At 51.4% G+C, this 16403-nt stretch overlaps 2 protein-coding genes across 3 annotated transcripts in view; both read right to left on the reverse strand.

Annotated features, from left to right (window-relative positions):
• LOC130384232 (transcription factor SPT20 homolog) overlaps nucleotides 1–6177 on the reverse strand; it is a 15699-nt gene extending 9522 nt beyond the window's left edge. The window contains exons 1-2 of the mRNA XM_056592341.1: nucleotides 5653–6177; nucleotides 2269–2322 (exon numbers count right to left, since the gene is read on the reverse strand). Of these exons, the coding sequence (XP_056448316.1) occupies nucleotides 2269–2322; nucleotides 5653–6177 (579 nt within the window). The remainder of the gene's footprint in view (nucleotides 1–2268; nucleotides 2323–5652) is intronic.
• Nucleotides 6178–12718: 6541 nt separating this feature from the next.
• med18 (mediator of RNA polymerase II transcription, subunit 18 homolog (yeast)) lies at nucleotides 12719–15422 on the reverse strand. 2 transcript variants are annotated; one of them, XR_008895871.1, is made up of 4 exons: nucleotides 15260–15422; nucleotides 14618–14692; nucleotides 13165–13972; nucleotides 12719–12931 (listed from the first exon to the last, which is right to left on the reverse strand). XR_008895871.1 is itself a non-coding variant. In XM_056592332.1 (3 exons), the coding sequence occupies exons 2-3, from the start codon at nucleotides 14688–14690 to the stop codon at nucleotides 13416–13418; spliced, it is 630 nt and encodes a 209-aa protein (XP_056448307.1). In that variant the 5' UTR covers nucleotides 14691–14692; nucleotides 15260–15422; the 3' UTR covers nucleotides 12728–13415. The 2 variants fall into 2 exon arrangements, 1 of the variants encoding a protein (XP_056448307.1); XM_056592332.1 differs by having other exon boundaries at nucleotides 12728–13972.
• Nucleotides 15423–16403: the final 981 nt, after the last annotated feature.

Genomic DNA, 16403 nt, shown 5'->3' on the forward strand with positions numbered 1-16403 from the left:
TTGCAGAGCTTCAGTATGAGACTGCTCGCTTCAGACCCGGCTCATTTCTGTCCAATCAGAGCCTCTGTTCCCGGACTGGTTCAGGGAGTTGCCTGTCAATCAAACTCACTGACATGGCGTAGCATAGCCCGGCCACAGCTGCTGGGTTCTCACACTTCTCTTAAGTGTTTGTGCTCTCTCCCATTACAGCTCTCAACATACAGCATCTTACAAATAAACACATTTCACATGTCTCGTGGTTGCGGGTTCGAACCCAATGCCCACCGTAGATAGTACTGGACTTTATTAATACAGCTCTGTTCTAACCAGTGGCCACTCAAAGCGAGGAGGAGCCGGGGATCGAACCAGCAACCCTCGGGTTACCAGCCGACCCGGTTCCACCTCCTGAGCCACATGTCGCCCTCCTACGGTAGGCTCTTGAGCAAGGCGCCCCACCCCCCCCCAGCAGCAGCCGTCCCAACAGGTGCTCACTGGTAAGTGCTGGGTCTGTCCCGAGCAGGTCGTCGGGTAGGTGTCGGTAAACAACAGGTTCCCACCCGGTGTTTAGAGGAGAGGGCGGGGTCTGTCTGCTCCTCCTGCTCCTTCACAAACCTCTAAGCCGTCCCTCCCTGCTGGGTTAATCTGATCACCGCGCCTTCCACCGTCCAGGGAGACGGGGAGGAGGGCCGGTCGCCGTGGAGACCGGCCAGCCGCCATCAGGGGTCACTTAATCGGACCTCCGTACTTCCTGGATGACTTTGGAGAACAGTGCCAAGAATAAATTCTTCGAAATAAAACGACATACCGGTGAATTGTTGAACGGCTTCTTGGACGGAGCGTCCCTTTCTGAGTCGACATCGTCTGGAGTTGTGTTTTTGTTGAACGCTCTGAGGTAAAAGTGAACTATAAACGTGTCTCGTCTCAGGGTCGGGGGGGGGGGGGGGGGGGGGGAGTCCCGGGCACAGACGGGGGTTTTATATCGTCTTCCGACCAGAGGGCATCGTGACCCCATGTCTTTTTATGGGCGTGTTTTTCTTGCGTTTAGAAGTCAAGATGAACGTTCTGTCCCTGATTTCTGGCGCATATATGGCCTTAATACGATATGTATAAGATATGCATGGTACAATTTTCAACTGATATTTATAAAACCTCCCTATGAAGTAACACTTTAATACTTATTTTCCATAATGCATTACAAATGATTACGCTAGGGAATCGGTCTAGAAATGGTTAAATTAAGGTTAAGGACGGTGAGAAACAATGCCTCATGGGAATGACTTTGATTACCACCACATAAATCATTTATAATCCTTAACTCCAATCTATAAGGTGTATGCGCGTGTGTGTGTGTGTGTGTGTGTGTGTGTGTGTGTGTGTGTGTGTGTGTGTGTGTGTGTGTGTGTGTGTGTGTGTGTGCGTGCGTGCGTGCGTGCGTGCGTGTGTGTAAGTCAGTCTTTGTCAGTGTGTGTGTGTGTGTGTGTGTGTGTGTCTCTGAGTGTGCCTCTGTGTGTGTGTGTGTGTGTGTGTGTGTGTGTGTGTGTGTGTGTGTGTGTGTGTGTGTGTGTGTGTGTGTGTGTGTGTGTGTGTGTGTGTGTGTGTGTGTGTGAATGTATGTCATTGTGTGTACTGTGTGTCTCTGTGTGTGTCTCTGAGTGTGTCTCTCTTTGTGTCTTTGTGTGTGTGTGTCTTTGTGTGTGTGTGTGTGTGTGTGTATGTGTCTCTGTCTGTTTCAGTGTGTCCCAATGTGTCTCTTTGTGTGTCTCTGTGTGTGTCTCTGTGTGTGTCTCTGTGTGTGTGTGTGTGTGTGTGTGTGTGTGTGTGTGTGTGTGTATGTGTCTCTGTCTGTCTCTTTGTGTTTCTCTGTGTGTCTCTGTGTGTCTCTGTGTGTCTCTTTGTGTGTCTCTGTGTGTGTGTGTGTGTATGTGTGTATGTGTGTATGTGTCTCTGTCTGTCTCTGTGTGTCTTTGTGTGTCTCTGTGTGTGTGTGTGTGTGTGTTAGTCATGCCCACCACAGGGTGACCCGTGGTCTGGCCCGGTATCGCCTCCTCCTCCTCCCCGGTCATTACCTGGAGGGGCCCCCCCAGCAGGGCCCCCCCCAGCAGGGGCCCCCCCAGCAGGGCCCCCCCCAGCAGGGGCCCCCCAGGGACCGGCCCTGCCACAACACCCTCATCTAAGCTCCTCCAAACAGCCGGCTGAGGCATTACCGCTGAAGATCACGCTAGGCTAAAGTTAGCTCCGTGGCTAGCGCTGGGAGCTAACGTCCCGCGAGGAGAACAGAGGTAAGTCTACCTGCAGACACGCTAGAGGGCGGCGTGAGGCCATCCAGGGCCGGCACGGGGCCAGCTGAGGCCGGTGTGGGGCCACAGACGGGCTTAGAGGGTCACTCGGGAGGCTGTGATTAGCGCCGGACCTAGCGACTGGTGTGGACTTACACAGCGACGTAAACAACACAACCGACAGCTCCACAACATCACAGCGAGTGAGGCTTCTCAGACGCTTTTATCCAAAGCGACTTACTATGAGTACATTTTGTCAGAAGAAAGAGAAACAACAGTATATCTCTGTCGGTACAGTAAGGATGTTCATAGAACCGAGTGCAAAGCAATAACAATCACTAGGTTAACCCATTCCCCGATAGCTAGGATAAGATGCTACACAATGCTAAGTACTGTTTCTAAGTGCTAGGATGTACCGTCATGAAATAAGTGCGGAAGAGGGGTGTGGGGGGGTTGGGGGTAGGCTATGCAGAGTCTAGGTGAACTCTGGACAAGTGAGTCTTGAGTCTTTTGCTTTTACCTATAAACTGTAGATGCCACCGCGTTCGGAAAAGGGCCTCGGAAAAAAGTGAAATGAAACATGTTTGAGAGTTGGAATGGTAAACTAAGGATCGGATGTGTGCCACAATGATTCATGATGATGTCTGTCTATTGATCAACGCCCTCAGAAGTATTGAGGCTGGCCGTTCGCACTATCGCAGACCCTGCAGACGTCACAGACCCTACAGAGGTTTAGGCTGGACGGTTCTCAACGGTGAGACGTCTCAAAGATCGCTGCGGTGAGGGAGAGGAGGTGAGAGAGAGAGTGGGAGGGAGAGACAGAGACTGAGACAGAGACACACACACACACACACACACTCACACACACACACCGAGACAGACGGGGGAGAGGGAGGGAAGGCGAGACACACACACACACACAAACACACACACACGCGCACACACACACACACACACACACACACACACACACACACACACACACACACACACACACACACACACACACACACAGAGGGGGGAGAGGGAGGCGGGAGGCGGCGGGGGGGCTGAGGGTGATAACCCGGGCAGACGTCCAGCCAGCGGCTCCAGGCTCTCGGCCAGGCAGTAGTGGCGGTCAGCAGTCCGTGGTCAGCAGTGAAAGCCCCTCTTTAATATTTACACACACGAGAGAGGGGCTGACCCATGGACCGCTACAAGTGTCCCTCCTCCGGCGGCGGAAGGGGTTGTTCAGACCGGGCGCGGTGCACGGGGAACGCGGCGATTTGCATGAAAATGGAAGAGCGGAAAACGAGGCGGCGAGGCGCAAACAAAAGCGGCGACGCGCGGAACGAGGAGGAGGAGGCGGTGGAGGCGAAGGTATAGCGCCCTCCTGAAGCGCGTTCCCGCGAGACTCTCGTGGGTTTGGCGGGAGCACGCGGCCGTGTCACACTGACACTGGAACCACGTGTGCCCACTTAACCGCTCGTTTACAATCTGTCACCGGTGATTTCACTGGGATTGATCGACCAGGGACCCGGTGATTAACCGAGCCGAGGCAACGCGTGGCGCCGGTCATGCGTAACTACACCACAGCACAGATCACACTCCTGGTCAGAGAGACCGACTGAGCCCATGTCTCCATGGAGGAACCCCGCTGTCTGCATAACGACTCTCTCCAAACACGCACCTGAACCGTAAACCCACTATAAGTGTTCCAGATAAATGGTAAATGGACTGCATTTATACTGTTATTTTCTAACCAGTGGCCACTCGGAGACCTTTACAATACTGCCCAACAATCACCAGGGGCGGCGCCAAACGGTTGCTTGCCGTTGCTATAGCAACTCCAAGCAATTACTCAGAAACCCCAGAGCAACCCCTGATTTTTTGTCAAACTCAAACAACATATTTGAAATAATGCCATTTTCCGTAAAATGGTATTAAATAAGTTCAACTAAACCTATGGCCGAATGCGGTACCCGTCACCATACCGACCATTCCTGTCATATGAATCACCAGATTAAGTGCATAATCAGTGAGTAGCGTCAACATTTCAGGGCCGTGACTGGACTGTCGTTCAAATGAACACGAGTCAGCCTGGGACTCTCCTCTCCTCCCCTCCCCCTCACCGTGCCCAGTTCCCGAGCGTTGGGCATGCGCACACTCTGTGAGTGACATGAACAGATTAAAAAAAAACACATACACACAATTAACACAAACTATCCCAAGCAATATGTACAATATTAATTAATTATTATTTAATGTACATGAAACAATAATTTCATTAATAGCATAGTCTTACGAAAAACAAATAACATTTCAAATATGAGAAAATATTGTAGCCTACACAGTTCTGAATTAGCAATACAATGTTATCACATGCTTGCTAGCAATGTTGGTGTGTTAAACCGTATGGATTAAAGTGGAATATTGCAAGAAGTCCTGTGATCAAGACATCGATTTAAGGTAGGCCGTTTGGTTATTAAGTTTGCCCGTCGCAGCATATTGACTTGGGGCCCATGTGATTTTGTTTTGAAGTAGAACTAGATTATAGGTTTGGCTCATGCCAAAGGATGGGTTTATCGTAGCCTGGTATGATCCGCCCTTAATAGAAGTATTATGAAGTATAATAGTATCAACAATAATAGCAACTATTGTATTAATGTTCCACATAGGCCTACATTTTAGACGTATCGCGCAACTAATGTGAATGCTTTGGAATGTACCGTGGCGACGGTGGGTCTGAGATGTGCAATTCACCACTATTGACAGGACAGCTAACCTTGTAGTTGGGGGACTGCTGACGGGCTGTTGATTGAACTATGTTGTTTGTTATCGTGTGGCCGCAGTGCCACCTGGACTAGCAGTGAATGTGTACATGCCGCTGGGCTATTTTCATGTTGGCCTTCTTAAAGATCTTCCTCTATATTGTTCTATGTCTTTACGTCTTTATGTCTGTGCGTGTGTGAGGGAGAGGGAGAAAGATAGCGCACGTTGAACTGTCAAATGATACGATCACACTCAATCACAGTGGTGCGATTAGTCTGTGTTGTTACTGTAGGCCTACTGTAAACTTGCCTCGTACGGGACCGCAACCACCCCAACCCGTGCCGAAAATGTCTTCCCGGCCGTGTCTCTGCCAAATTCAGGTGTTTTGATCAAGGTTTTTTTTTTTTTACCAGCAACCTCTTGAATTCATACAGCAACTGTTAAGCAACTGCAACAAATTATTTCTGGCGCCGCCACTGACAATCACCCATTCATGCACACATTCATTCACACACCGACGGCGGGGTCAGCCACGCAAGGCGACCGCCAGCTCATCAGGAGCAGTCAGGATGAGGCGGCTTGCTAAGGGATACCTCGACACTCTGGGGATCGAACGGGCAACCTTCCCGTTACCAAGCCGTCTTACCTTCCATCCGGCGGAGCTGTTGCTGTCCCCCTTATCCTTGAAGTAGGGCACGTAGCGCACCATCCAGTCGTAGATCTGCGAAAGCGTCAGCCGCTTCTCCGCGGTGCTCTCGATGGCGCGCGTGATGAGGTCCGCGTACGACTGGTTCCCCCACGCGTTCCGCCGGGACGACTTGGCTTTACGCAGCTGGCCGGACGCGTCGCACGCGGCGCCCGCCAGGCACGGGTGCACCTCGGAACCGGGGGGAGGCACCGGGGAGGAGCAGACCGGATGCTGTAGGTCTCCTCCCGGCGTCCCGCAAGCGAGCCCCGCTCCTCGGCACGCGGGGACGTCCTCGGGCTCCAGCTTGATGCTGAGCAGCGGCGGCAGACCCCCGCCGCCGCCGCCGGTGACCTCGCGCCCACCGGGAGGAGGAAAGCCCTCCGGGCACGGAGCGACGGGCCAGGTGCACGAGCGAGGCCGACTTTGCGTCTCGAAATCCGAGTCGATATCAACCTGATGCGCGTCTAGTTCACCGTCCTCCATCATGGTTCTGTCTTCGGCTCAGACCCGGTAACCGGAAAATAAATATCCACGAGACCTTCTGAGCTGCGTTCGTTGGTTTGGTCTTAACGTAGAAATCCGGGAAATGAACGGAGCGTGTAGTGTGTAGATCTAGAGATCTACACAGATCTATAGATCTAGAGATCTAGAGAGCGGATCTACAGAGCGCTATTCACCGGAGGAGGACCGGAATCATGATGAACGGAATCCCAGCCGTACGTGTAGAGATAAGAGCAGTAATAAGAGCAGCAGCAGCCTCTGGTCCATTGTCCCTTCAGGTGATGAGCGGGAGGTGCTGGGTGATGGATCGGTGCTCTACATCCCGGGAGAGGGTCGAGTCCCGCCGGAGCCACAGCAACAGATGAGAATCCAGATAAGAGAGAGATCACGCGCAGGTAGACGGCGGTGAAGGGTACCCGGGGAGGGGGGGGGGGGTTCCGGGTTTAGAGGACATCCACGGAGCGAGAAGCCATAAAAAACCCGGAGAAAGGAGGTTGTTTTATCGAATCCCCCCTCGTTGACGAGACGCGAGAACCGTTCGCAGCGTCTCGCGCCCCGCTGTCTGCGACCGGAATGGAGATGCGTGCGCACGTGACCGATCGATACCATTCCAGTCTGGGTGAGAAGAGGAAAAAAGCATCACCCACTATACTCCGTCAGCTCCGTCAGCTCCACCTCTCTGCCTCCTCCTCCACTTTCTGCGTCCGCGAGACACCGGCTACACACACACACACTGACACACACACGCCCTTCCGCTGGGCTCCTCTCTCACGCACATGTGAGGCTCCCGGTCTCCTCCTCACTCCTCCTCCTCCTCCCCCCTGTCAGGTCTCCACACACGTCCTCATTTGCTTACAACTCGCCGCGTCGCCGTGAGCCCCACGATGACGCGCGCGCGGTGGAGAGGCGGTTGAGGGGAGTTCGCACGCGAGATCAATTCTGTAGGATAACACGCGGACACTATAGATGATAACCACCGCGTCACGTGAACGTCACATTGGTATCGCCTTGTTTTAAACCGCTAAATTGACCTCAGCCAATTAATCAATTAATAGGAAAAACCATGCCCAATTATAAATGTAAAAATGTGTTATTTATAACGATAAATAATGATGATATAACGTGATCTGGTTCGGATACTTTCTGGTTTTTAAACTGGGCGGGATGTGATGGTTTTTATCGGGAGTGAGAGATAAAGAGTGATCGAGAGGGGTGAGAGAACCACGCCGTGTCACGTGGTTCTACCTGTGGTCTTTTGAGGTCGGACTGCAGCAGCAGTCACATCCGTCACGAGACGACACGCACCTTGACTCACCTGCCGTCAAGGTGAGTATGGGGGGGACGGGGGGGGGACGACCAGATCACATAACCCTCACTTATGCGCTCCTTCTGTTCGATTTGATTTTTTAGCGACAACTTCTGATTTCATGCACGCACACACACACACACACGCACACGCACACACACACACACACACACACACACACACACACACACACACACACACACACACACAGACAAACACACACACACACACACACACACACACACACACACACACACACACACACACACACACACACACACACACACACACACACACACACACACACACACATTAGTACTAGTTTGTTCAACAGGTTATCTTCAACTTGTTCGTGTTTCCAACTCGTGTCGTACCTGAACCCTGGCTCGGTCAGGTAACGTAAACACACACACATCATTCATCGTTCATCTATTTTCGTCTGCTCAGGAGCCAGACGTGTCAAGCCAACCAAAGCAAGCTCGTATGCAGCCCATTGGCTGAGCCCCGGCAGGCCCCGCCCACCCGGCGCAGCGCTTGCAGCCTACACTTAAACATTGCGCAATGACGAAAGAAAAACCACCGTGCGCCCAGACAGGAGGGATTTTGTTGTTGTGAAACGAGTGTGTCGAAAATAGCACGTGTCCTCAAACGTGGAGTGGCGTGTCACGGAGTCTCAGAGGGTGACTCAGGCCCCGGAGTCACTGTAATCACGGCCAAAGCGCTATGTCGCTAACGCCTAACCGTCGCACCAGGGAGTTAACCCCTGGGTTGCCATGACGCCCCTCCAGGGAACAGGGAATCAACACCCCCTCCCCCACCCCAACCCCACGACAAAATGAACTTCAACTGAATTCCTGGAAACCCAGAGATGAGTTCCTCCAGCCAGAAACTCTGACTGGTTGGACTGGGAGGACTGGGACTGGGAACCAGGCCAGGTGTCTCTTCTTCTTCTTCTTCTTCTCCCATTGAATGATGTCTAAGGAGATATCTGATGAGATGTGTGATGCTGTCCAGATCCACAGGTTTTAAATAGGGAGTCACTCTAGGATCCAGATCTGGTTTAACATACTTTTGAGATTATAGACACAGTGGATGGAGGTGATCGCCTCCTTCCTGTCCTCCACCCCCTCGTTCTCCACCTCTACCTCCACCATCACCTACTCCTCCACCTCCACCATAACCTACTCCTCCACTTTTGCATACTCCTCCCCCATCACCTACTCCTCTACCTCCATCATCACCTGCTCCTCTACCATCACCTCCTCCTCAATCAGACCCGACTGAAGTGCTTTCTCTCTCTTAGACACTTCTAAGACCTCCGAGTGACAGAGGGAGAAAGAGAGGGAGAGGGGGAGACGGGGATATAGAGGGGGAGACAGCGCCAGGGAGAGAGCACTAGATCAAGGGAGAGACAGAGAGAGAGAGAACAAAAGAAGAGAAGGAGAGACAGCAGACAGACGGATGGAGGAATAAAGACGAGCCCTGACTGGCACAGGTATTCATGTAGTCCACCATCTGTAGCGTCTAGTCCTGGTGTCTCTAGTCTGTACTCTAGGTCTGTAGTCTCTAGTCCTGAGCGCTTAGTCTGTACTGAGTCCTAGTCTCTAGTCTCTGGTCCTCAGTCCTCCTCTGGTCCTGAGTCCTAGTCTCTGGTCTCTGGTCTCTGGTCCTCAGTCCTGGTCCTCAGTCCTAGTCCCCAGTCCTCAGTCCTAGTCCCTAGTCCCTAGTCTCTGGTCCTCGGTCCTAATCCCTAGTCCTCAGTCCTAGTCCCTAGTCTCTGGTCCTCAGTCCTAGTCTTAATCCCTAGTCTCTAGTCTCTAGTCCTCAATCCTAGTCTCTTGTCCCTAGTCTCTGGTCCTCAGTCCTAGTCTTAATCCCTAGTCTCTAGTCTCTAGTCCTCAATCCTAGTCTCTTGTCCCTAGTCTCTGGTCCTCAGTCCTAATCCCTAGTCTCTAGTCCTCAGTCTTAATCCCTAGTCTCTGGTCTCTTGTCCTCAGTCCTAGTCTCTTGTCCCTAGGCTCTGGTCCTCAGTCCTAGTTTCTAGTCATCAGTCCTAGTCTCTTGTCCCTAGGCTCTGGTCCTCAGTCCTAGTCTTAATCCCTAGTCTCTAGTCCCTAGTCCTCAGTCCTAGTCTCTTGTCCCTATAGGCTCTGGTCCTCAGTCCTAGTCTCTAGTCCTAGTCTCTTGTCCCTAGGCTCTGGTCCTCAGTCCTAGTCTTAATCCCTAGTCTCTAGTCCCTAGTCCTCAATCCTAGTCTCTTGTCCCTAGGCTCTGGTCCTCAAGGCCCGCCCGCCACTCCGGGCCTCATACCAGACATTCCGGAGGCCGCGCGGGATTGCCTGCCGGATCCCTGCGGCCGGCCCTGGAACGCCGTGGCGTTCCGCGCAGCCGCAGGACCCCGCCCGCCAGCGGAGGACTGGAGCAACAACAAGACCCGGCAGCAGCGGCCCGCTGTCACCCAGCGCTCTGGCAGCACCGCGGAATCTGATTCACATCGCAAAGGAATGCTGCCGCCTCCCCCCTCCCTCCTCCCCCCCCCCCCCCCCCCTCCTCCCCCCTCGTTCCCCCCTCTTTGACTCATGCGAGAGGAGGCACCACCCCTTTTTTCCCTGGGACCCCACCAACCGCCTCCAGCAATATCCTCCGCTATGGCCCAGAGTAGCACAACATTTCCCCGGACCCAGGGCCGGCCTTGTGGTTCCCCCAGGCATCGCCCTCATCCCGGCCCCCCCAGTGGGGGGAGGGGGGGGGGGCCACAAGGGGGCGGACCCCTGGGTCTCCCTCTGGGGAGAAGCCCCGCCCACACAGTCCTTTAACCAGCATACGGTCCCTCGACGACAGCGGAAGCAGGAGGGATCCCGTCCAGGAGTTAGGAGCTAACCCCGCATCGCACCAGTTTAGACCTCGTTAAAGACTTCCTGGTCCGGTCGCGGGGCAGGAAGTCGTTGTTGTCGGGGGTCGGGCCCGGAACCAGGCCTCGCATGAACGTTAGGGTTGAGCACGACGGCTGCAGAGACAATCAGCGCTGCAGGCTTTAACCAAAGGGGTCTGGGAGGGACTGGTTGGTTTAGCTCAGCTACCCGGTTGACGCCTCACCCTGACTGCTCCTGCCCAGATGGCTGTCGTCTTGCGTGGTTGACTCCGCCGTCGTTGTGTGAATGTGTACATGAACGGTTGTAAGTTGCTTTGGATAAAAGCGTCTGCTAAATGTAAATGTCAATGAAACACTGAAGTCAAACCTTAAAAAAAGTCAAACCACAACCGGAGAATCTGGGTGTACTGCAAACGTGGTTTACTCAGTGTCACAGGCCCTGATGGGCTTAACCTGTGTTCGATGCCCGTCTATACTGTTCTTTATCAACCGTTCTGTGGGGAAAAACACAACCTTCAATAACTCAGACCACTAACGATTGTCTTTTTATGTATGCTGGCGTTTTTTGTGTGTTAATACGACTACAGAACTCTATTACAGCGATTAAATAACAGCCTATAATAGCTGTATACAACGTTTCCATCATGCTACCGTTACGTGGCAGTAGCTCAAAGAGACACAGCCCTACCGACCACAGACCTGCTCTGCTTTCAGTCTGTAGCAATAAAGGGTTTAGCGCAATAAATCCATCAGCTGCTCGGTTCAACACGTCTTCGTACACCTCTATCAGCCAGGCCTGCAGGGGGTTCCAAACGGTGGTCCGAGAGTCATAAGTGGGCAGCATCAGCGGCCAAAGTTTGTTGTTAAGGATTTTTGATTGCTTTTTCACTGCATAACATTGGCCCTCCTCCACAGAGTTAGTCAGTATCTTATCCTCTTTGTTGGGTACGGGGAAAGGGTTTACCTAGCGATTATGCTTGGCACTTGTTTCTACAAACATCTTTAAAGTGCGACAGCAATATATTATTTCACTTTCTTATGACAAATGTACTTTTGTAAGTCGCTTTGGATAAAAGCGTCTGCCAAATGCCCTAAATGTAAATGGATGAGTTAGGAAAGCCCAGCGCTAGAAATCCACATTCAACAACATTCGACGAGAGAAGCTTCCTTTCACATCAAAATTCCTCACGTCGGGTCTGTAAAGAAAAAGGGGCTCCACATCTCTCTGTGATGACACCGCTCTGTACACAGCGGAGGAGGGGCTAACAGGACGCTGGCGACCGCTCCGATCTCCCGGCAGGAGGCTGGATCGGTTCCGGGAGGACGGCCGCTAAACACGAGTTCAGACGGGAGGAAGGAGCCTGCGTGTGTCTGATCTACATTAGCGCCACTCAGCTCTGGAGCTGAGAGACGCACTTCCTCCCTCCTCCGAGTGGCACCCAGCCGTCGTTTTGACGGTCGCAGTAAATCGTCCAGCATTCCCATCTGCGGGCCTTCTCCTGCTCTTACTTCGTCTATTAGGGCGTCACAATATCTTGTCCTTTATGTTCATATTTGAACAGTAGCCTACACGCTTTTATCCGCATCTGCTAGTGGACGGACGGCATTAAGTAGCAGGTTGGAGTTCGGTGTCCACCCCAAATTAAACATCCCTTTATTAAAGGCATTGCCCATGGGCGCCGTTCCGAGAGGCTTTCAACTCTTTTCAATATGAGCGTTGTTACGTCTTCACCTTCGCACTCTCCTAGTCCGGATAAACACCCGATCAATGCGTGGTGGGTGTCCTGTCCTCAACCGCCAATTACCGACCCTCCGCGGGAGGCCTCGACGATGACCCTCAGAAACACCCAGAAGATCTCCTGCGCTCGCATCATGTTGCTTTTTTAATTATTTACCGGATGCGAGTTACACGGTAAACCGTAATGTATCACTTTAGATTGGCTGAGCCGCCGGGGGATATGTAAGGAGTTCGGACGAGGCCGTAGTACGCAGGTATGCTGGGCGCTGTGTTAGTGCTCAGTCTCCGGTTGCCGTGGTGGGACACTAATGGGTTAACGCTGGAAAGAGGTAGAAACGGGGGACATAAATGCTTTTGTGAGAGGAAGAAAGGAAGGCTTTCACACAGGTCTATGTATCATTAAGCAATTGAGAAAGCTAATTAGAGTAGGAGGAAGAAATGTGCATATCTCAGGGCTAATTATTTCCATGGCAACCGCACCGCACGTGGCGATGATGTGAGGCTGGCAGCTGAGCCTGATACCGCGGTGTCGGGAAGAGCGGGGGCGCCCCCTTGTGGACATTTCGGTTTCTGGTCGATTTAAATAACCTGGAAGTCAGAAGGTCTCGGTACCTATTGACCATAATAACAGACAAGAGAAAACATATATTGGGTCTTTTTTTTATTAACTTGTAAAAAAAAAATCGTAAGAAAGCTCGAGAACGAACGCACAAACAAGATTCTTCAGAAAATAAAATCGTATTGTCTCTTGTCATGTCATAGTCACCATGGTAACAGTGATGCAGATCATCCACATTGTACCAGGACGTGTGTTTCCAGCCTGTTTTGGGGGGAAAGTAAAGCATTGGACATTTGAACGTTTAAATGCCATGATATTATACAAAGGGAATAGACAAACTAATGCAATATCTTCTCCCCCTTTAATAATCCCTGAGCTTCTACAGGGGTGTAGGGAAAAACTGACATACTAGTAATAAAAACCAATGGGACATCGATAGAGATGGTTGAATCTATTACTATGAATCTGTAAGAGACAATAAATGGGGGTCTTACGTAAGAGTCTAACTGGCGTCCCACTCTGTGCGAGTGAACCTTTCTTCAGTTATCAACACAGGGTAACCACAGCTAGCGGTGGAACAACCAACAGAACCCCAAGTCCAGTTCGTCCCCGGGCGCACCCAGCCACGGACCAATCCAAAGATCCGAACTCCAACCAATCACGACCCCCCTAGCCCCGCCCTCTCAGAAGTCAAGAGCCAATCCCAGAGCACCCAGGCAGGGCCGGGGCCGGCCCCCCGGCGGCCTCAGTGCCTCTGCTTGCTGGGGTCGATCTTCTCCAGGTGCACCAGGGGCTTCAGCTGCTCGGCGAAGCTGCGCATGTCCTCCGACACAGTGTCCTGGCCGGCGGGCGCCAGCACGCTGAGCTCCACCAGGTAGGACAGCGAGAGGCGCTCCGTGTTCTCCGTGTTGCCCGGCACCAGCACGCGCGACAGCTTGCTCACGACCACCTTCAGCGCGCCGCGGCGGAACACGTGCCCGTTGGCCACGAACTCGTGGTCCATGCGGAAGCCCATCTCGTTCAGGACGTCGGGCAGGCTGTGCGACGCCGACACGTCCAGGCAGTTGCGGACCAGCGCGTGCCGGCTCTTGTCGCCCACCTCGGGCTGGCCCAGGTAGCGCAGGTGCCAGGGCGCGGCCGGGTGCGACAGGGAGTGGCGCGCCCGCAGGATGAAGGGGTTGCCCTGCTGGCCCTTCAGCAGGTAGACCAGCTCGTGGTCCGTGAAGGTCTCCGGCTCCATGTTGTCGCACAGCCCCCGCAGCCGGTGGAGGAGGCTCTCCAGGGCCTGGTCCAGGACGCTGCCTGGGGGGGGGGGGCGGTTCACTTCAGTACACTTCATTTTTGTCATTGTTTGACAAAAATTAATGTCGTTTTTTGTCATTTGACAGAAATGAACTGTACTGAAGTGAACCCCCCCCCCCCCCGCCCCCCCCAGGTTCACTGGGTTCACTTCAGTACAGTTCATTTTTGTCATTGTTACAGGACGACAACGCAATGTTGTTGGAGCAAAACACAGAGAGGCAAATCGTTTTAGTTGTCCACCCATTGATACATAATTTAAACCCCATTGAATCAATCCCCCATTACTTTACCCATAATAACTCCCCATAAATACCCTATAGCCTCACCATAAATACCCCATAGGCTCGCCATAAATACCCCATAGGCTCGCCATAAATACCCCATAGGCTCCCCATAAACACCCACTAGGCTCCCAGGCAGGGTTGTCATTCATCTGGTTGATGACAATATCATTCAGTACTAGACATGGTATTGGTAAGATAAGTAGTCCGATACATTATTAGAGTCAGACTTTTTTTGGGGTGTAATTCTAGCTACACAATTCAGAAACACAAATCACACCACAAAATACCAAACATAACCCTAGATCCAGACTCCCCTGCGCCTCACTGAGGTGAATACAGGTGGCCGTGCCGCTGCCGTTACCTTGCAGCAGATACTCCATCATGTTGATGGAGCCCCCGGTGACGGGCATGACGCTGACCGGAGGAGCCTCCATCTCTGGGGGGACACATCCGTCACAACAGTTAATAATATTAATAACAATGCATTTTATTTATGGGCAAGAGACGGTGGGGGGTTACGGTGGAGGCTATGCAGTGTCTAGGCAGTGTCCTTACATCTGTGGTGTGTTTACTAAAACGATGATTTTAGTCACATCCCGGCCGACCACAAGTCAACTATTTACCAATCATCAACCAATGGGGTCCCTGGCTCTGTGTACTGCGATACAAACACCGCAATAGATCTTGTGAAGTCATACAGACGAGACACACACACTCGTTTGAAACAACAGAAAGGCTCATCTTCGTGTTGAAGACTGTTAGACTATAGGAAGTTGATCAGCAGACGCTCTTTTATTCCCGATAGATTAGTTTGCTATGAGCTAACAAGCTAGCCAGGTAAACAATACTGGCCACACTGCAGTCAGGCTCCGTTAGCATCGGCTAAGCTAACTGCGACCGTACTTTAAAGTGTCTCCCCCGGTGAGTAAGCTATGATAGCGCCGTTAGCTTTCACTCCATGAATCTCCAGTGAGCTCTCGTCTGTATTTAATGTGTTGAATACCTGTTAGTATACTACGATGTTGGGCTGAGCTGTGGGGAGGAGAACAACCATGGGGTTCCCTTGGAGCACACGGCTGCAACCCGGCTGTGAGGTCCGCCTGTCGAGAGTGTTGCCAGATTGGACCAGATTTCCCGCCCAATAAAGCCAAGTAGAATACAGTATATTGGGAAGTGCTTCTCAGACCTTCTTTACAGGTGTACCCCCTCTTTAATATTTTTTCAGCTGAGTAGGCCTACCTCCTTCACCGACACATTTATTTATTTAAATGTAAAATAAATGATTAGATGTAAATGACCCCTACAAACAACCCAAGCTATGCACTACACATCAAACTCAATATTTATAATTAAATAGATAAAGAGGGACCACTGTGTTTTAATTACTTTGTTTTAAGTGATGGTTACCAGAGTTTTCGCGCGCGCATTGCGCGTGCTCGACATCTATTTGTAATTGACAGGGGTAATTGTTCAATGGAAAGTGTAGTATAGGCCTACTATGCATGCAAATCAATTATTTAATAGCTTTTACTGTTATTCAGGGCTGATAAATGCATTGACATTTTAAAATGCAAGGCAACTACTATTGGTTAATTGAAAATAATATAAATCATTGAGATTAAACATCTCTTCCAGTGTCCTGGCCAAGACAAGCATGCAGCATACAGTCTCACATAGCATACACACAAAACCTTAGAAAAATAAAACAACTAAAACAGTCCGCAGGGGGGAAGTGGGATATCAATATCGCAAGATATCTCGGGAGGCTCAAGGAGAAGAGTAATATTAAGTTTGAGCAACAAAGTGTAAAGACATTTCGGGAGGCTCAATGAGGAGAGTAAAGTATAGTCTTGTGGTGGACTCTACAGACATAATTCACCACCTACTGTGTTATTGACCTGTTTTCGTTGTGTTATAGTTGACAGTCCCGTAGGGATTCAGTTAAACTGTGTAGATTAAGGCTGGGTCATTGTGGGCTAAATCACTTTTTATTTATTGTAGTGTCTGGTTTATGTGAATGTGGGAGTTCTGAGACAGTAAAACATGTTTTTCTGGAGTGTAGAAAATATAGGACGGAAAAACATGCATTATTTGGTACACTGTTGGGACTTGGAGATCAGGCTTTTAGTTTTTTTCCTTGTTTGGAC

Source organism: Gadus chalcogrammus, chromosome 6, assembly GCF_026213295.1.
Source record: "Gadus chalcogrammus isolate NIFS_2021 chromosome 6, NIFS_Gcha_1.0, whole genome shotgun sequence".
In the NCBI taxonomy this organism is placed as follows: domain Eukaryota; kingdom Metazoa; phylum Chordata; class Actinopteri; order Gadiformes; family Gadidae; genus Gadus; species Gadus chalcogrammus.

Coding starts and splice junctions, on each gene's coding strand:
- med18 (XM_056592332.1), bottom strand. CDS start 14,690: ATGGAGGCTCCTCCGGTCAGCGTCATGCCCGTCACCGGGGGCTCCATC. Junction 13,973..14,617: donor GATGGAGTATCTGCTGCAAG/GTAACGGCAGCG, acceptor CCCCCCCCCCAG/GCAGCGTCCTGGACCAGGCC.